Source organism: Panulirus ornatus, chromosome 64 (genome assembly GCF_036320965.1).
Source record: "Panulirus ornatus isolate Po-2019 chromosome 64, ASM3632096v1, whole genome shotgun sequence".
Lineage (NCBI taxonomy): Eukaryota > Metazoa > Arthropoda > Malacostraca > Decapoda > Palinuridae > Panulirus > Panulirus ornatus.
The window spans coordinates 25692281-25712980 of record NC_092287.1 but is presented as its reverse complement, the minus strand read 5'-3'; the positions used below and the strand labels follow the sequence as shown (position 1 = coordinate 25712980).

The window sequence follows — 20700 nt, the reverse complement described above, 5'->3', positions numbered from 1 at the left end:
TCCTGTCCTATTAGGTATAATTTCTTGCATTTTTGGCTGATTATCTTCAGTCCATTTACTCCAAGTGTATGTATCTGATTCCCAAAATATTTATTTATAGACAAGCTTTTAATTTTGCTCGGAATCTACACTGTTTACTCTCAACCTCTGTAGGCTCTGTAATGTTTGGGTCTGGTTTGGTCATATTGTTCGTGTGCAGCCACTACCCCTCGCTGAGAATATGTGATACTGTATCATCTCGACAGATAGTCATCATATTTTCCTTTATCTTCCTGCTGTTTACTCGTCTCATAGTTTGCTGCTTGGTTCACTCACTCATATATATGTCTCATGGTTTCCTGCTTGAGTTTCCCCTCATCACATTACTCATTCTCAAAATTGTATAACTTTACCCCACATTCTGGAATCGTAAGAAACTCCTGCTTGCTCTTGCATTTTGACTATATTATACTCTTAACATCCTCTCTCTCTCTCTCTCTCTCTCTCTCTCTCTCTCTCTCTCTCTCTCTCTCTCTCTCTCTCTCTCTCTAGATGATGATAATATTCATCCACCAGGTACTGCTGTTGCTAACCCCCCCGTCCCTCACTCTTGTATATCCCAATTTATCCCCCATGTTTATATTGTCATGTAACAAGTACCACCAATTTGGTTGTTGTAGGTACTGCTTTCGTCATCATCCCCCCTCCCCCCCTAGTGGTGATTCCAGGTCCTCTATATAGTTCTCCCCCCCTTCCCCTAGTACTTGACTACTGCCGGTAATTATTATCACAGTGTTACTTCCCACCTTGTACCTTGTGGTGTTCGTTATCACCGTAATGCCTGGTACTGGTGCTTCTCTCTGCCTTGTTTCCTCCCCCCCTCCCCTCATCCACCCACGTACCTAGTACTAGTAAATGTCCCAGACTCCCATTTCCTAGTACTAGTAATCTATCATTTCAGGAATCATCTACTCAGTACCTCTCCCCCTTCCCCCCCCCTTCCTAGTACTTAGTAAACCTGTAGTTATATTCTGAATTAGTACCTGGTGCTAATAATCCTCGACTAACCTAGTACTGGTAATCTCGCACTACCTAATATTTGTATATTTTTAGAAATGTGTGCTCGTACTTACCTACGAACCTAGTTCTAGCAATTACCTAGTCCTAGTAATTCTCTACCTGCCTAGTACTTGTGATTACTAACCTAGCGCTAGTAATGCCTAATACTCACCTGGTACCTAGTATTACTTATCCTACTCTCAGTTCCACACACCACCTAGTATATAGGCGTACTCTCTCTGTGTCACTTCCCCCTCCCCTTTTACTAGTATTTCTCCCCTTCCCCTCTCTTGTAATCCCTCCCCCCCTCCGTCTCTACAAGTGTTGCTGCTTGTAATCTCTCTCTTGAACCTAAGCACACACCCCCCGCTCCTCCCGTCTTAACACCCCCACCCACCCACCCACGCACGCACTCCACCTCCCCCCCGAGCCTTTGTACAAGGCTGGGTCGTTCTCGGAGCGGCTCTGCTTATTGTCGTCACCTCGTCATTGTAGCTCTTTGTTGGTCTTTCATTATAGCTTTGTGTCGACTCGTAGCTTCATTGTGTGCGTGGACACGCCTTCCTCAAAGCTAGAATAATGACTTGCTTGCTTCTTTGTTTATATATATATATATATATATATATATATATATATATATATATATATATATATATATATATGTTTGAAAGGATCACAATTTTGCGCGTGATCAAGTATATTCCTACGAGTCCACGGGGAAAATGAAACACGTTAAGTTCCCAAGTGCACTTTCGTGTAATAATCACATCATCAGGGGAGACACAAGATTATAATTAGTATTAGGAATTATTAAGATTGTAATGTTAGTGATGGTCTATACAAATTGGATAACTTTATTGTTGATGAAATTTGTAAACAATTCACCTTCTTGTCCATATAATAAGTTTATGATACGCTCGTTGTCTGTCTTGGACTATCGCATGTTTACCAAATGGCGTCCTAGCTACGTCTCTTCGTTGTATATCAACTGACTATTATATTTCTCTCTTGTGTCTCCCCTGATGATGTGATTATTACACGAAAGTGCACTTGGGAACTTATCCTGTTTTATTTTCCCCGTGGACTCGTAGGAATATACATTTCTCACCCTCGTTTGCTCTCAGATGAGAGCGTGAATTTTGTTGGTGGCGTGGCGGACGATTTGTGTCCACGTGAGTGATCGCAAGTCGTCAAGCACGCACGCACGCACGCGCCTGTGTGTGTGTGTGTGTGTGTGTTGGTGTGTGCGCGCGCGCACGCACACGCCGCCACTCCACGCAAGGCCAGAGATTCGGATGAAGTGGGGGGGGGGGGGGAGATGGTTAGCGTTGGGGGACTTTTTTTTCCTGTGTCGTTGTAGCTTCCGTGTGGCAGACAGAGTGGTGTGTGTGGTAACAGCCCCACATTGTTGTTGTGTCCACTCCCAACACCCCTCCCCGGGGAAGTGGTTGGGGTCACAGCGTCTTCGCCATTGGTCATGGGCGTAGTATGTTCCCATTGTGTGATGGGGTGTGGAACATTTGGCCCCCTCCCATGATTACATGGGCTTGATGTCTCCCATGGTTTGTATGGGTGCGGTGCATTACCCCCCATTCCCCATGCTTGTTATCGTGAAGTGCGGGATGGGGGTTCATTAATCCTTAGAGTCATGACCCTCCCCCCCCCTCTCCACTCACTCCCCCATTTCCCCCGCCTCTGCCTTAAAGTCCGTAATGGGGTCCATTCCCCCCTCCCCCTTAGACTCTCGTTGCTTCCCATTTCTATAAGGGGTCGTCACCTTCATGGGAACTTCTCAAGGTCGACCTTGCACCAGCATGACCCCCTCCCCCACCACACACCACACACACACACACACACACACACACACACACACACACACACACACACACTCACTAGGTGTCTGGCAAGTCCGCCTCAGAGAGAGAGAGAGAGAGAGAGAGAGAGAGAGAGAGAGAGAGAGAGAGAAATTGCTTCCAGTAAGAATTTTTTTCTGTCCTAGATACCCGACCTGAGGTTCGGGAGTTCTAAAGATTGAACGTTCTTTGTTCTAACTTTCCTGGGAAGTGTTCTGGCAGGAAGGGTTTGGCCCATACATCCCCTCGTGGGGAGGAGGTCTCAAAACTGCTCTGGTTTCCTTGGAGATTCTCTCTCTTTATTCTTACGGCCACCCTCTCCACCCCCTCACCAGGAGACCCCCCTCAGAGACATGTCGCGTCTCTCTCAGATTCCTTTGTGGTCTGAGAGACATCTCCCATGTCTCCCAGATTACTCAGTTGGAGACTTTAGAGACGTCTCTCGTGTCTCTCAGACTCCTCAGTGGACTGAGGGACATCTCCTGCGTCTCCCAGACTCCTGAGTATCTTAAGAGACATCTCTCGTCTCCCAGATTCCACTGTAGTAAGGTTGGTTGTGTCTCTCCTTCCTCGACCTCCCTGCCTGAGAGCAATCCTTTCATCTTGCGCTACCAAACCCTTTTCCCTTGGCCTCACCCCCCCCCCCCCCTCTCTCTCTCTCTCTCTCTCTCTCTCTCTCTCTCTCTCTTACACGGTCGGCGTTGGCCTGCCTGCCTGCCCCTCCTCCCGCTCACTTCATTCCATTTCGCGTTCTTTGTTGTGTGTGTGGAGGAGCCGGGAGGCGGACGGGCTAGGTGGGAGGGGGGGGCGTCGATAATGGATTAATTTTATAGGAGGAAGGAGAGTCGAGAGTGGCAGACGCGTTTTTCTGGAACAACAGACGCCATTGTGCGTGTAGGGTGGCAAGCCGCCCTCTCCTTTTCTCCCTTAATTTTTCTAATGGAGTCCCTTCACTCTCCCTCCCTCCCTCCCTCCCTCAGCAAGCTAGGTGTAAGCGGTGTATGATGTAGAGCGGTGTATTACGCGTGGTGTATGTAGGCAGTGTACTAGGGTGTTTGTGTGTGTGTGTGTGTTTGTGTGGCGTAAGCAGACCTGGCAGGCGGTTACACTTTTGTCTGCGGTGGTCAGTCGTAAATAACTGGGTGGAGGACGTGAGTGTAGCGGGACAGTGTGGGAGGAGGAGGAGGAGGAGGAGGAGCGACGGGGTGTCCTGGCGGCGGGACCCAGGGCGCGCCACACCACCACCACCACACGCACGCTTCCGGCCACACCAGGGCGGCGACGGGGAGGGTAAGGGGCCGGTGGGGTGGTAACTGCGGCTGCTCATGGGAGGTTGTGAGGTGGAACGTGGGTTGGTTGATGCGGAGGAATGGCGGGGAGGGAGGGAGGGACGGACACCTGGCCCAGCCACAGCTTCCCTCCCTGTCTGCGTGGAGGGAGAGGAGGGGCGGGGGGGATGGATGATTGTGGTAGGGTGAGAGCAGGGGTGGTTGGTTGGGTGGGGGGTCGTCTAACCCACCCCCCCACGCCCTAAACAGGAAGGAAAGCAGGAGGAGGTGGGGTTGTTTCCCCAGCCTCAACATGGGGTGCAACCCCTCCCAAACATTGCCCTTTTACACTGAGGTAACCGTCTGGTCTCGGGGGGTGGTGGTGGTTTACTGTTATGTTGCCGTCAGCTGTGGACTGACCTTAAACAGATTGAACGGCGAAACTGTGGAATTATACCTTTATATCCCCCTCACACACACACACACACACACACACACACACACACACACACACACACACACGTCTGGGTAATAAGTATTATTAGGTTTCCTCATAAGATGAGGTGGGAGACACGCTGAACCTCACCCGCGTCCACAGTACGGATACGTTCGGGTTGAACCAGCGTGATGGTGAGGTAGAATGCTTGTGGTGTTACCGTCAGACGGGGCCGGCGCGGGAACCCGACACACACAGTTCCTGGTATTTCTCATCATGGCTTAGGTGTACGTGTAGGAAGGAGGTGTGGGTGTAGGACGTAGGCTAGGTGGAGGTGTGGGTGTAGGACGTAACGCTAGGTGGAGGTGTGGGTGTAGGACGTAGGCTAGGGGGGGGTGTGGGTGTAGGACGTAACGGTAGTTGAAAGTGTGGGTGTAGGACGTTGGCTAGGGGGAGGTGTGAGTGTAGGACGTAGGCTAGGGGGAGGTGTGGGTGTAGGACGTAACGCTAGGTGGAGGTGTGGGTGTAGGACATAGGCTAGGTGGAGGTGTGGGTGTAAAACGTCCACACACAGGTCGACGGCCTATGGCCCTCGGACGTGGTAAGTGTGGTTGTATCTTATCTCTGCCTTTGTGCCGGCCACCCTGATTACACCCCGGCGTGGAGAACCTGTGTGTGTCCCTGTACACTCCTGGTTGTTACTGGGTGTAGCCACCCCGGGCAGTATGACGACTCGTCGTACCCCCACACATTCGTGGATGGTTAAGGTCGTGCTCTTCAGACTCGCGCAGTTTCGTTTTAAGAGGAGTCGTACCGTCGCGTTGGAGGGCCGTACCGTCGTGTTCTGATGGGTCGCTCCACCGGGATGACTGGTCGCACCCGTCGTGCTCAAGGGTCGTATCTTCTTAAGTTTGAGGGGATCGTACCGTCATCTACAAGGGTCGTACCGTCGTGATTAAGGAACTAACATATTTTCTGTTGATTTTCTTCGTTGCGAATGGTGGTTTTACGGTGGGATTGACACTGACGTGAGGTGATTAGGGATTTGCAGTCGGTCTTAAACGATTGTCAGGGATTAAGGTCGGGTATCCGCTGCACTCTGTTAACAGAAATACCACAACAAATACAACCACACGAAAAACAGAAATACAACCACAGAAAAAGAAATACAACCACACGAAAAACAGAAATACAACCACAGAAAAAGAAATACAACCACACGAAAAACAGAAATACAACCACAGGAAAAGAAATACAACCACACGAAAAATAATTAAGAATACAGATTTTGTGTTGGAGTTGTATGAAGATTTTTTTATTTAAGATCTGGAATTTTTCATGAAATTAACACACCATAGGATTACCTACCGGGTGTCTGAAATTGATTTAAATGGATGCTTCAAGATGAGAATGTTAATTCTGAAATTGATTGAAATAAAGTCATGTAAGATGATCTGTATTACCGTAAAATATTTGAAAGTATTAGTGAAATATAAACCATTTGAAATACCTCCAAGCTATAAGGCTCATTATTGTTGTATTATTCATGTGAAAACAAGTCTTAAAGACCAGAATGTTTGCCAAAAGGTTTTCATGAAGAAGATGCTATACAGGGGGAGAGAGCGGATCTTGATGTGATGGAACGGTCGGGGAGAAAGTCTGCTGGGGAGGGAAACTAGATGATGAGAAAACAGCTGGGGAGATAAGTGAGGGAACTGTCGTGGGAGAGGAGATAAGTATGCGACTGGGGAGAGAGGTGGGGAGAAAGCTGCTGAGGTAGGGAAGAAGGCGGGGAGTTTGGGGAGGAGACGTGGTAGATGGATTATACTGGCACCCAAGGGGGTGATAAATTTTGAGGTTGGACCCCCCCCCCCTTTTTGACCTTACGGTCTTTGAGGGCGACGAATTGACCATTTAGCACGACGAAAACGACCCTTAGCCGTGGTGACCTGACATTAGACCTGACCGTTAAGGGTCAGGTCAAGGGGTTAAACTGGTAATGATATGGTCAAGGGTTCAACTGATAATGATCTTTATTAATCTTTTTTTTTTTTTTCAATGTTAAGATGTATGGGAAATTGACGATGAATGGAGGGAGATGGTAAGTGATAATGGGAGAGTCAGACGCCTCCACGTGAGTTTACGCTTTTGGCGTTACGGGAATTATGCGTAAAATGGAAGCGAAGAGAGGAACGCACAGTGAACCTGTTACGAGAGAACGAAGAACATTTGTTATATTACGAGAGAACGAAGAACGTTCGTTGTGTTATGACGGTGAAGAACGTTTATGTTACGAGAGAACGAAGAACGTTTGTTCTGTTACGATACTGAAGAACGTTTGCTATGTTACGAGAGAACAAAGAACGTTTGTTGTTCTGTACCCTCGTTTGATTTTTTTAGTGAAGTAATTGAGTGTTTATTTTTATTCCAGGTTTTGAAAAGATCCTTTTTCTTGTTTTACATAATATTGTGTTGTTACAAGTGTTGTGCTGGAAAGGTAAAAGTGTTATCATCTGTGGTCATGACTCACAGTTGTTAGATATGACGTGATATTCTAAGTTCACTTGTGTCCATAAGTGGTAATTTAAGTGGACAACACTTTACTGGAAGTGAAGAGAAGGTGGTTCGTGGAGTGAAGTGAAGGTGTAGTGCATATAAAGTGATCGTAAGTGTGGCGCACTTATAATTCCCAGGAGGCATAAGATGGTTACAGTGAAGCGTGCCCAGTGTCCCTCATCAGGCACGGAGGAGGAGCACTTGTGTGTGGCCCCGGGAATGATGGGTCGCGCTCGTGTTACGTGCTCCAAGTGTTCCCCATCAGCAGCGTGTGCGCCTCGCCCTACCTTCTGATAGTAAAGCGTACATGACAAAGTGCACCATGTAAAGTGTCTGGACGCTCTAGGAGGAGCACCACCACTGCCACCACCCGGGTGTGAGAACGTCGGGGGTGGAGTCATAATTTTTTTGTCTCGGGAGCCAGAACCCAGGCATGGTCAATATGATCAATCGGTCCGATCATTTCCGATGGACCAATGCCTACTACACCCGACACGACCAAAGGTGAGTGTGTGCACCAGTGACTCTTCTCTCTCCCCTTTTTACATACACTTGCCCTGGGGTTCTGTGTGTGTGTGTGTGTGTGTGTGTGTGGGCGGGGGAGGAGACCTCCCTGTTCTGTGTCTACCTTCATGGCCCCTGTGTGTGTGAGTGTGTGTGTGTGTGTGGTGATAACGAGTGGGCCCCCCCCGGGCGTACCTCAAGGTTATCTGGCTGGTGTGGTGAGCCACCAGTGTTGTGGGTAAGGGATGGCTCGTGATCCAGTGTTGACTGCACTGCAAGTTGAGCTGCTGTGACGGAGGTAAGCCTTTTTTTTGGGGGGGAGGGGGTTGGTTTGCCCACCTGCCTAGTTGGTTAGTTGGTGGGCAAACTACCAAACGAATGGTTCAAAATGATTTCGAGGTTAATGAGTCTTGGCAGTTAGAGATGTCTCGTAACTCGTGTTTATTGAGAGAGATAATATCGCTAATCAGGAATGTAGTTTATCTGGTGTTGTATGATGGTGTGATGGACACATTCTTTGTCTCAATGTGGAAAAAAAAAATGTGGTTTAATCTCTGACTTTGGAAATTATAAGTAATCACATCACATAAGTTCCCGGGTGTTGTAGTAGAGAGGATCATAAGTGCTCACATATCACATTACTTACATTGATCGCGAATATAGACACAGACTTTATCTATCATACGTTTTAAAATCTTTCAATGTAAATAGCACTATTTTCGTTCAGGCTCCACATTTGTACAAGAGAAAGTGTCACCAACTGTCATTTCATAGTTTCGTAGAAGACAGAACTAACAGTATTGATGAACAGTATGTAGAGATAATCTACGAGAGCTGTTGATAGATCCTGTGAGATATATGAAGGTTATTTGGTGGTGATGTAAGTTACATAAACCTTGTATTATGTAAGGAAGTCATTACGATCATGAAAGACCACATATGTGTCATCAGTTCTTTCATGTCACCAGGAAAACAGTCATTACATATGTACTTCAATATTTTTTTTTTTTTTTTTGCTTTAAATTATTGGTATAAAATCATCTGATAAAACTGTTAATTCTTCATTTATTCATGTTTTACCCTTCGCGAGACACACGTTCGAGTTGATGTAGATTGTGGCGCTGGGTGACAGATTAGGTATAGCGGGTAGGCTGTGTTCACTAGGGTGTATACAACTGTTAGTTACATAGGCATGACTTCACCCGCCGACGCTCGTCAAACACACCCTCTATCCCTGCAGTATCCTCCCCACACAGCTCCACCTTACCTAATACCCCTTCCTCCCACCATATAACCTCCCCAGCACCACTGCTTCAGCCCCCCCCTCTATCACTCCCCTCCTCCCTCCCCACTGTAATCGTCACTTATCGCCCCTCTCACATCACATCATTTTGCTTGCCTATCTCGTCTCCATCGATACAGATAAGAAACTTGGGCTACTATTATTGTCATCCAGCTGATAACCTCCTGATAGAGGCTTATCAGTCTCCCCCCATCCCGTGTTATCTCTCCTCGTGTGCTGTACCTACCAACCCACCCCCCCAGCCACCTCACCCAACCCAACCCTCCCTCAGTACCACTCATCACCCCTCCAACCCACCAGGAGGAGCGGAGGAGACACCAGAGCAGCGTGGGAGCCGATCCCACAGCTCACCTCGTGTGCCCTCGTGTCCACAGCCATCCTGGGAGACCAACCTTCATCACCACACCGCCTCGTCCTCCTCCTCCTCCATCCTGGAAACTTAGAACAGCCACATGTTTACATTCCCAAGCGCCGCTACTTACACACACTGGAGTCCTCTACCCACACACTCCCACGAAGAATATATATATATATATATATATATATATATATATATATATATATATATATATATATATATATATATATATATATATATATTTACATTTTAAAGACAAACTCGCATGATCATCTAAGGAGTGTGGTGGGAGAAACAGTATTGTGCATGAGGCGAGACTGTGTGGTGGAGCGCCACGTGCTTAGACCTACCATGTGGCAGTAATAAGTACACCCCCCCCCCCCCTCTCTCTCTCTCTCTCTCTCTCTCTCTCTCTCTCTCTCTCTCTCTCTCTCTCTCTCTCTCTCTCTCTCTTCACAACATCACCATCCCTGGCTGTTATACACACAGACATACACACACTACCCCCCTCCCCACACACACACACCCACAGTCAACCTTGATTTTGTGCTGTGGTAGAGCCGTGTGTCATCCCCCTCCAGACCCTGGCCTCCTACTTACCCGCGAAGCAGCCAGACAGGAGAGAGAGAGAGAGAGAGAGAGAGAGAGAGAGAGAGAGAGAGAGAGAGAGAGAGAGAGAGAGAGAGAGAGAGAGAGCCCTGCCGCTCCCTCCATTTTTTGCAGACAGCCAAACAAGACGAAAGGTTGGCCTGCCTTATATGACCTTCTGTTATGGGGGCAAGTGTTGGCGTCTTCCTTGCGCCAGTGTCTCCACCGATAGCCCAGGACCAGAGAGGCTTGTGTAGCCCGTAAACAAGGCACGATTTCACCTGTACGACCCCCGTGTGTGTGTAATTGCCGGGCATTTTCAAAAGGCTAAGGTTATCAATTAACGTAATTAATTGACATAATGAAATCCTTGTTGATAGTTACATGTATGTAACTACTTGATGATAGTGTACGTGTAGGAAGGTGCTGTTTGTGGGCCATATTGTCACACAGCTCTTTACTCCTGCTGGCGTCTGAGACACCATTCCTACATCAGACTCACTCCCACAGTGGCGTATTAACGGGAGTTGTAAGGGACCTGGGAATTGTATTAGGTGTTTAAGATGCACCGTTGCATTACTCATAGGCGTAATTAGGTTGTTATATCTTATATTATTATCTTACAAAGAGGCAATTAATGCTGGATGATCTTTTTTGAAAAAAGAAAATTGATTGACAGGAAATTGAAAATTTCCTGTAAATGAGAAACTAATTTTTCGTCTTTTTACCTGAGGTAAAAAAAAGTCATGTGGTTTTTTTTGCTTGCTGGAGCCAGACGGTAAAGAACCTCTGACCTTTTTTCAGTCTCAGGAGCTTCTCCTGGTGTGTGGTGACGGCAAGCTGAGAGAGAGAGAGAGAGAGAGAGAGAGAGAGAGAGAGAGAGAGAGAGAGAGAGAGAGAGAGAGAGAGACGGGTGTTTTTCTCAAGTGTTTCGTCTTAAGTTTTGATCTTCGTAAGTAGTTTGAACGTCCCCATATCCTCCCAGCCAGTCATCACCACCAACTCCTCGGTTCCTGTGTTGGGTTACATGAGCTGCAGTCGATCCTGTACTGTTGTCATGTTTACTCCTTCCCTCACCCTCCCCTCCTCCTGTATTAGGTTCGTTTCATATTTTTTAAGGATAGATAGTTTTCCCTAGTTGATGGTCAGTTAGTGTCCGAAGCCTCAGTGAATGGCTTCAGTCGTATTTTTTTTTTTTTTTTGTCATCTTCAGCGTGGGATGACGATGACATTGTCTCCGGTGTTGAAGACGAGGAAGGATACGCCAGACCCTCGACCGACGTGGAGGAGGAGGAGGATGGCAGGGGGTGCCCAACCTCTCATGGTCGTCATGAGGAAGAATTTCCGCATGACACATCGTGACACGTGGCGGCTAAATGTTCACATTAATGTCATTAGAGGGCCAGCCAGCCAGCCCCGCCCCGCCTCGCCCGGCCCCGCCAGGTGTACAACTGGTAACTGTCAAAGTTCTCCACCTCCCACCTCCTCACTCACATTGGTGGAACTGTGTGTCATACATTGGTTGCTGCTCCACTGGCACTCAACGTGCAGGTGTTGTTATGAATGATGCTGGTGCAGAAGCTAAAGTTCTCGTGTTTTAAATCAAGAAATTAACCGTTTTCGAAGCCACAGCGGCGTTCCAGCAGGGGGTATCCGTCTCTCTCGCATGCAGAAAAAATAAAACATTGTGACTTTTAAAAGGTCGTACGCTGTGGCAAGCTGAGCAAGCCAGAATGGGTGTGATTGATCTCATGCAGAAGGTTGGGAGGCGGGAGATTCGCCCCCTACCCCTCCCCCCCCCCTTATTAGTCTCAAGCAGCAAGCAATAATGCAAATTGATCACCTTCACAACACCGTAATGTAAAAGGCCCTGTTAGTCAGAGAGGCTGCCGGCTTTGGCTTCCGGGGTGTGTAGCTTAAGGTATAGATACCTAATGTGTGTATAGGTCTTATATATATATATATATATATATATATATATATATATATATATATATATATATATATATATAGTGTGTGTGTGTGTGTGTGTGTGTGTGTGTATTGGCTGACCTGATTAAAACTCCCGCTTTTTGTATAAGCGGTGAGCGAGCGACGCCCTTTCTGTGTTGTGCTGTATCTGCCCTCAATCCAGAGAGAGAGAGAGAGAGAGAGAGAGAGAGAGAGAGAGAGAGAGAGAGGGGTTGTGTGACACTGTTTATCTGTTTATTTTGAACCGTCCACATTATTTACACGTATGAAGCCGTTGTCTCAGTGTTGATGCTTGTATATCGGAGTTAATCTGATGTCCTTTGCTTCTTTCAGTGAAAACTTGTGAGTGTGGCATGAAAGAAGTTGTGTTGGGTGTGAGGATGTGTCACGTTACGGCTGGCCTCTGTGTGTGTGTGTGTGTGTGTGTGTGTATGTGTGTGTGTTGTGGTGAGGGGTGGGCTGGGCGCGGACATGTAAGCGTTTTCCTCCCTAGTGTTGTGTATTGACGTCATCCCTCACACGACTGGAGACGCCCAGGAAAATGGTTGCTCGTGACACGTTGGGGTGGGAGGGGTCGTCTGATGCAATAACTACTCCGGGAGAACGACCTTACACGGCCTCCCCCAGGACGACCCCTGACCACCACGGTACGACCCTTGATGACCACAGCAAGATCCTTAAGCACGACCTTATGGCCCTTGAGTGTGTGTCCTCTTTTGCCCTTGACCTCGACCCTTTGAGAAGGTTGTGAAGGTCGTGTTCGAGAGGGATGTAACCCACGTTACGTGACCACAGGCTGGGGGTAGCAGCGCACCCTGTGGTGTGGTATGGGAGGGAGGTGGTGTGACAGGCTGGCTTTGTGACACCACGTCACACACTTTTATGGTTGAAATTTGGACAGATCCCCCACAGAGGCCATGACCGTGCCTATTTAAGATACTATGAGGACCCATGTTAAGCTGCGCTTCAGTAAGTCAGAGTGTGAAGTGGGAGTGTTTCAATCTTTGGAGTTTATTTAATAATTGTTTTTTATCGTATCAGCGTTCATCATGTTGTCTTTGCTTGCTGTAGAACGTGTGGGGATGTTGGTCGTGTGCTGGGTGTACACGAGCGGATGTGTTCGCGCGTGCGCGTAGGCGCCTGCGCTCAGAGTTGAGTGAGCATGTTTTTTTTTTACCGTTATTATTATTATTATTGAAGTGATTCTCCTCAGTTCCAGCTCTGTTGAGAGAGAGAGAGAGAGAGAGAGAGAGAGAGAGAGAGAGAGAGAGAGAGAGAGAGAGAGAGAGAGAGATATGACGTCATGCGACCGTGACGTCATGCGGTATCAGATGTGCTGTAGGTCACGTCATACGGACCATTATGCCGTGTAGGCCCCTGGTTCACGCAGTGTGATGTTCCCCAAGCTGTTGCATGTAGTGCTGGGCCGGAGATTGTTTGCGTGTGTGTGTTTGTAGGTGTGTCGTGTGTGTTTGTTGTTTGCCCGTGAGGAGGTCTTGCTCTTGTGTGTGTGTGTGTGTGTGTGTGTGTGTGTGTGGTACACCATTGCTGGGGTGAAATCGTCAAAGGTGTGTTGAACAGGCGTACCGTAGCGGACTTTTTTATATTAGGGGGTACAGAAACTACCGTAGTTTGCTGTACCGTATGCTACGGTGGAGTGGGATCCCAACGGTACAGCGAGGGGAAGGCTACGGTACGGTACAGCCCAATGAAGAGACACGTTGCAGGTAGATGATTGTGAGGGTACAGCCCAGCTCGTAGCGACGGTACAGCTTGATGTAAGCCGCTTGTGTGTGGGGGGGGGGGGCAGGCAGGAACACGAGCCGTACTATCGTGTGTAGGGAGAGAGGAGGGAGGTGAAGGCAGCGTCCAGTGGTTCGGTAACCCCAGCATGTGTTGCTGATGATCATGTGATAATGATTAACCTCTTAATCCATCCCCTCTCCCTTCCTTCCTACCAGGAAATGATCATATCTCAGGTATACTGAGCTTCGAAAACGTCAGTTACTTGAATTGTTTATTATAAATTATTGTTGCTTTGTATGTATTTAGGTTTGATAAATCTTATTTTATGTATATAATTATGGAGTGGGCCAGAGGGAACTGGTTGTTGAAGTTATACATTAAGACGGTGATGTTATATATATATATATATATATATATATATATATATATATATATATATATATATATATATCGTTACGTATGCAGTTATATATATGTTGATCATTTGACCTCCACCCTTACCACCGAAAGCTTGCAGTACGTTACGTTGAAGTAGGGTGTGGTGGGGATTATAGGAAAACACACTTTTCCTGTAGTTAAAAATATGCAAGAATAACCACAAGGGACCGAGACCCCCATGTGTAGGGGCCAAGTGTCTGTGTGTGTGTATAGAGAGTTTTGAAATGGAAGGCCTTGAAGTAGGTAGTGGGATGGCGTGGATACTTACTTCCCCCCCATTTTTTATGCTGAAAATTTTGGGAAAGAAGAAGAAGAAGGGGGCGGGCGGGCGGGGTGTGTGGGGCGTCTTATGTATTCAGGGTGAAACTTTGCGTGTCTGAAGTGTATATGATGAGGTGGATGGGAGGGGAGAGGGAAGTTGCTGTGTGGGGGTAAGGGAGTGAGGAAGGAGAGTGCGACCAGCCCTGCTGTTAGGTGTTCACCTGCTGGTGCAGGAGGTTCTCCTGTAGACGTCCAGAGCTTCACAGGCGTTGGTCCGACTGCGGGCAGGTTGGGGGTGGCGTGTTTGGGAACCCCAGGGTAGAGGGGCGGGTGTTGTGCTTGGGAAACCCCCGGGGAGTGGGTTGTGGTGTGATGGGACTGGGTTTTACTGGGGACTTGCAAGGTGTAGGTTTGCTGGGACGGGGGTCGTACTGGGAGGCTGGGAGGCTCGCTAGGTGTGCAAAAATTTAGGGTAAGGGTTACAAAGTCCACCTCGTAACCACCTGGGACTGGGGACTCTTGCAGAGTACCAGCTAAGAAAGGGAACACCTCCTGTGGGAGAACAAGACTTTTACACTAGAGCATTAAGGATTAACTTGAGGTATGTTACTCTCTCACACGAGTGACGCGAAGAATTTCAAGTAAGAGAATGAGGTGGAAGTTTCCAAACGTGGCCACCAGGAATGGCTCTCGTCGTCTGTGTGTCACTAGTTTGTGGTGAGTTTTGAATACTTGTACTGATCACGGGGCTTACCGTCTGCCACCACCGGTGCCAACCCCTTGTGGGCAGGACCTGGGTGTTGTCAGGAAATGGTGGAGTCACTTGTCCCTGGCTGTGTTCAAGTCTTTGGTGGCAGAGTCGTTGGTCTCCCCGGTGCCACCAGCCTAGTCCTCCACTTCCTCCTGCTGCTGCTGTAGCTGTTGTAGTTGTGTAGAAATACCAGTTTTATCAGGAGGGTAGTGAGGGGATTGTGGGGGTGGGGGGCGTGGGGATCTGAACAAGGACGCTGAGTACCTGCAATTTACAAAGACATGAAAAATTCCTTTTGATGGCAAAGAACGTGAGAGTGAGGGAGACGGGGGACCCCCTGTGTTTAAAAAGCTCTCCCCTCAGTGTACGAATTGGTGATCACACACACACACACACACACACACACACACACACACACACACACACACACACACACACACACACACACACACAAATACACATGTATGTGTGTGTGTGTGTGTGTGTGTGTTTCTGACTGTTGCCAGTATTAGATTCTGCTGCCATGATTGTTGGCAGTGAGTATGGCTGTTACCACCAATTTCCCGGATGTTTTTTTTTTACGTAGTGTTGGGTTGTCACCGTCAGCGCTGGCAGCTGCCACACGTATCGTTGGCAGAGCTGCGCCAGTCGTTCCCCCGAGTCGTATTTCTGTGTTGGTCTTACGTAAGACCTCGTACCTGTGGTCCGGAGGTCGTCCGGTACGACCCTTGCCGTCCGCTGTGGGGGGGGGGGGACTCCTGCACGACCCTGCCTCCCCTGTAGCTCCCCCTTCCAGGTTGGGTCTACCCCCTGTAGGACCCCAATTACAGTTCCCCCTTTAAGTATGACCTTCCCCTTCTGTATGTCCCCTCACCCACCTGTAGAACTTCCTCCTGTTGCTCCATACCCCCGTAGAACCCCTTCCCTTTACAAAGACCCCTGGTTGTAAGTAAATAAAAAGGCGTGGCGTTTTCTCCCCTCCCCCCTTTAAAACCCTTTGGCCGCAGCCTCCCCCGGAGACGCACCCAGAGCTGAGCACTGTCTGGCTTCCTACCAAAGTGGTTTGGCTAGCTTGATGGACGAGTGCACACAGACCAACCCCAAGAGTTTTGTCTTTATGTGCTGGTGACATGGCAGTGTGTGTGTGTGTGTGTGTGGTGTGTGTGTGTGTGTGTGTCCGCACTTAGCCATGCCTGAGGGTGTGTGTATGGTCTCATGGTAACAACTGTGGTGTGTCTCGGTACTGTATCCAGAGGTACCGTCCTGACGGCACGTGTACCATGGTATTGACGAGGCCACCGTGTGAACTGCGTCTGCGTAAGGTACAGACGAGACGTGCCCCGAGCGGCGGGTGGCGGCGGAGGCTCGTCTCCATCAGCTGGGGTTGTGAGACCAAGGTACACCCGGCTGCTGCTGCTGGCGTGATCAGTCGGGTGGTTTGTGGAGGCGGCCCGCGGCCCCAGCAGCCGGGGAGGTGCCCTGGTGCTGGGCTGGTCTGTCAGGCTGGTCCAGGTGCTTGGACCCCAGGGGTTGGTTCAGGCTGGTCCAGGTCCTTCACAGGGATGGTTCAGGCTGATCCAGGTCCTTCACAGGGGTGGTTCAGGCTGATCCAGGTCCACCAGAGGGATGGTTCAGGCTGGTCCAGGTCCATCTGAGGGATGGTTCAGGCTGGTCCAGGTCCATCACAGTGATGGTTCAGGCTGATCCAGGTCCTTCACAGGGATGGTTCAGGCTGATCCAGGTCCACCAGAGGGATGGTTCAGGCTGGTCCAGGTCCATCTGAGGGATGGTTCAGGCAGGTCCAGGTCCATCACAGTGATGGTTCAGGCTGGTCCAGGTCCATCACAGTGATGGTACAGTCCAAGCTTCACCCCTCCTTCCCCCCCGGCCTCGTAGCTCATCATATATCACGGTAGATGATCATTACGATGGTAATTACCGTTGGGCGGAGGACGCTAATTCTAACGGCCAAGTATTGTACCTGTTAAACGGCCGTTGTAACAGTGAATGTCACGGGTCATATCGGAGCGGTAACGTCAGCACTGCTCTTAACATATCGTGTAACAAACGTGTGTGTTATGTTATCTCTGTTATCAGTACCGAGTCGGGTTGTCACAAGGTTGTGGTGAGGACTGAGAGGATCGCACACCAAGGTTGTGATTGGGGCTGTTTACCCATGCAGCCATGAGTGGTTTTGATTGTATTGTAATGACCTACTTGTGCTTTACGGGGGAAGAGGGGGTCAAGTACTGTGCGGGGGAGGGGGGTGAAGTACTGTACGGGGGAGGGGGTGAAGTACTGTACGGGGGAGGGGGTGAAGTACTGTACGGGGGAGGGGGTCAAGTACTGTGCGGGGGAGGGGGTCAAGTACTGTACGGGGGAGGGGGTCAAGTACTGTGCGGGGGAGGGGGTCAAGTACTGTACGGGGGAGGGGGGTCAAGTACTGTACGGGGGAGGGGGGGTCATACTCAAGTGAGGATCTCACCTCTTCATCATCCTGCTCGTGTCACACAACTTCACAGATTTGTGTGTGTGCTGTCTGCGTGAACCATGCTCTTATTCATGTTCTTTGGTTGTTATTCCGAAGAACTGTTCGTTGTTTTCATCCTGCGGGTTACGTCAAGGTTGTGATCAGGTCACCCCTTTCTCATCTCTCTTCCTTCGCCGGTAACTCGGCTCTCTTAAATCCTGTGCCACATTAGTTAGTCTCTCACGTGAGTAGTGTCTTCCACTTCGTGATATCATATCCATCCCCCTCTCTTGGCCACCTCTTTCCAGCACCTTCCAGGCCTCACCCACCAGGGGGGGGGTGCTGGTCTGTAGTTCATCACCTCCTCCTGATCTCGTATAGTAGATACATATGTATGATGGCTGTCCTCCCCCAGTCCCTTGGCAGCGACGCCTTGCGCAGCATACGAGAGTAGCTGGTGGTCCAGGCGTTATCCCTACACATCACCAGCACATTGGGAGAAATTTTGTCAGGATCATGAGCCTTACAAGGGGGGTCAGGAACCCGTGGTGTTGTGTCTATGACCCATTTAGATATTTCGAGGCTTTCCCAGTACCTCCACCCCATTCCATCCCATTTCGAGGCTTTCCCAGTACCTCCACCCCATTCCATCCCATTTCGAGGCTTTCCCAGTACCTCCACCCCATTCCATCCCACTGGTATTGTGGCTACGGTGTTGTCCACTGTGAAAACACTTTTGAAATTGTCATTTGAGTATTGGTATAGACGCGCCAATGGAGCCACATGCTACAAATTTAGTTCCTGGCATATCGCTACGCCATCATGTAAAATTCACCCTCAAAATCCCCTGCTGTGTTCAGCTGCTCTTCGAACTGACAGTTTACTCTCTGGATGACTTTATGGAGATGTTTTGGATTATCCCTTTGCCTTTTCTGCTACATCTTCTGCTTCTTTCTCTCCTCCTCTTTTCTTATAGTACTATACTTTTTTCCTTGTTCTTCTTTACCTTATAAATGCCGTCAACTTCTTCAACCCAGCTCATCATCTCAAGGCTCCCTCACTAGTCCCATCTATGGTTCAACCACCTCTCCCTCTTTCTCAACCTTCCCTCCTTGTTTTTATTGTGGGTCCTGGCGGTACCCATGTTCCGTTTATCTCATTGTAAATTTCACAGAAGTCTTCTTCACAACGTCCTCGTTCCCGGCCACTGAACTCCAGTATCCCCCCAGTTTAAATGTTACCGTAGCAATGGTTGAGATGTGGCTACGGTTATATACCTCTCTCCCCTCATGTGTCTGGTCTCACCTTGGCTGCTATTTACATCCTCATTAACCACGTAGTCACACTGAAGATCGTTTATATGATGGCTATAGTTACGTCACGGGGAAAGAGCTTTACACCCCTGTTGCCAAGTCTCTTAAATATGTATATCTGCCATATCTTTCCTGCTGTGTGTCTACACACACACACACACACACACACACACACACACACACACACACACACACACACACACCACAGCCTCAGTCATTTGTTCATTTATCAGCCAGCCCCGGAAGGGAGGATGCGTGTGTGGTGTGTGTGTGTGTGTGTGTGTGTGTGTGTGTGTGTGCTTGTGTGTGTTCCTCCGCCACGCCGGTATGTGCGCCAGTACACACACATGCTGGGACCTGGGTGGGTCAGGTCAGGCAAGGGTCGGGTGTATCCCCCACAACATGAACCCCTGTCCCAGAGGTCATATGTGTTCCATACCCTCCCACGTTGCCTTGTGCTGTAACACGAGACCTCGCTAGTGTTGTGTGGAGCGTCTTGTGGTCCTGGTCATACAGATGTTGTAGTAATGTATTCTAATGACTGCTAACGCTCCTGTTGTTGTTTAACCCCATGAGCATAGGACGGCACGACCCGAGGGCGCGACGGGACGACCTAAGAGCACGACAGGACAAACATTGGGGTCGTACCGTCGTGCTCAAGAGTCGAACTTACCGTCGTGCTCAGTCAGATATAAACTCGTCTTTTGTTCCTCTTGCTGTAGCTCTAGGTGGCCATATTGCGCTTCATTACTCCCGGGGGTAATGTCGGGTCCATGCTCAAGGTGTGTGTGTGTGTGGGTTCATGTACGTACCGACGTACTCCCGGGTAATGGTGAGTCACTGGCGAGTCACATCCTCCACGAGAGCGGCACAGTAACTCTGGTAACATCACGACTCAGCTGGTGTCAGGCTGCCGCTGCTGCTGATGTCGTCTTATAGGTGAGAGAGAGAGAGAGAGAGAGAGAGAGAGAGAGAGTAGCGGGTGGTGGAGGTCGGAGGTGTAGAAGCAGCGAAGCGGCTCGCGCTAACCTACATTCTGTTGGGTCCCCCGTCCCCCACCTGGCGTTTCTGTGGGTGAGGGGACCTGGTCAGGCCGGTGGTAAGGTCCTCCCCCACCACCCCATCCCACACCCCCCCTGCCACTTGTCTTGGTCTTTCTGTGGGGGGGGGGGGGGTCCTGGGAGGCCTGTGGTAAGGTCTCCTCCCCCATTTTCTTCATGTTGCAGTTGGTGTTATCACAGGAAAGTCTGTTGTTTTATGTTTGTGATACAGTTGTCCTGGGGAGGTCTCTCTCTCCCGTACTGTTGTCCTGGGAAGGTCTCTGTTTCCCGCACTGTTGTCATGAGGAGGATGGTTTCTCTCACGCCGCCTTGACGTTGGGGTTTCTGACACTGGTGCCGGGGTTTCTGACACGGGTGCCGGGGTTTCTGACACGGGTGCCGGGGTTTCTGACACGGGTGCCGGGTTTCTAACACGGGTGCCGGGGTTTATTACACGGGTGCCGGGGTTTCTGACACGGGTGCCGGGGTTTCTGACACGGGTGCCGGGGTTTCTGACACGGGTGCCGGGTTTCTAACACGGGTGCCGGGGTTTCTGACACGGGTGCCGGGGTTTCTGACACTGGTGCCGGGGTTTATTACACGGGTGCCGGGGTTTCTGACACTGGTGCCGGGCCGGAAACAGGTGATCGATGCCAAGTCTGTTATATTATTGACCGGGACAGAAGGACGTACGCCACCTTGGGGGGGGGGGGGATGATGATATATGTACCGGAATCAATGGTATATTGACCCCTGTTGTACGGCGAGAGTACGGTAGTGCTGCGGTCGCCTTCAAAGGCGTCTGA

The 20700-nt window shown here is 49.4% G+C and overlaps 1 protein-coding gene across 13 annotated transcripts in view; it reads left to right on the top strand.

The window, feature by feature from the left end:
- The window catches only part of lilli (AF4/FMR2 family member lilliputian), a 280491-nt gene that overhangs the window by 143624 nt on the left and 116167 nt on the right, over positions 1 to 20700 (top strand). For 9 of the 13 annotated variants that reach the window (XM_071657147.1, XM_071657144.1, XM_071657151.1 and 6 more), the window contains exon 2: positions 7027 to 7655. The exons of the other annotated variants lie outside the window; for them this stretch is intronic. In XM_071657147.1, the coding sequence (XP_071513248.1) occupies positions 7585 to 7655 (71 nt within the window). In that variant the 5' untranslated portion in view covers positions 7027 to 7584. The remainder of the gene's footprint in view (positions 1 to 7026; positions 7656 to 20700) is intronic. 13 annotated transcript variants of the gene reach the window in all.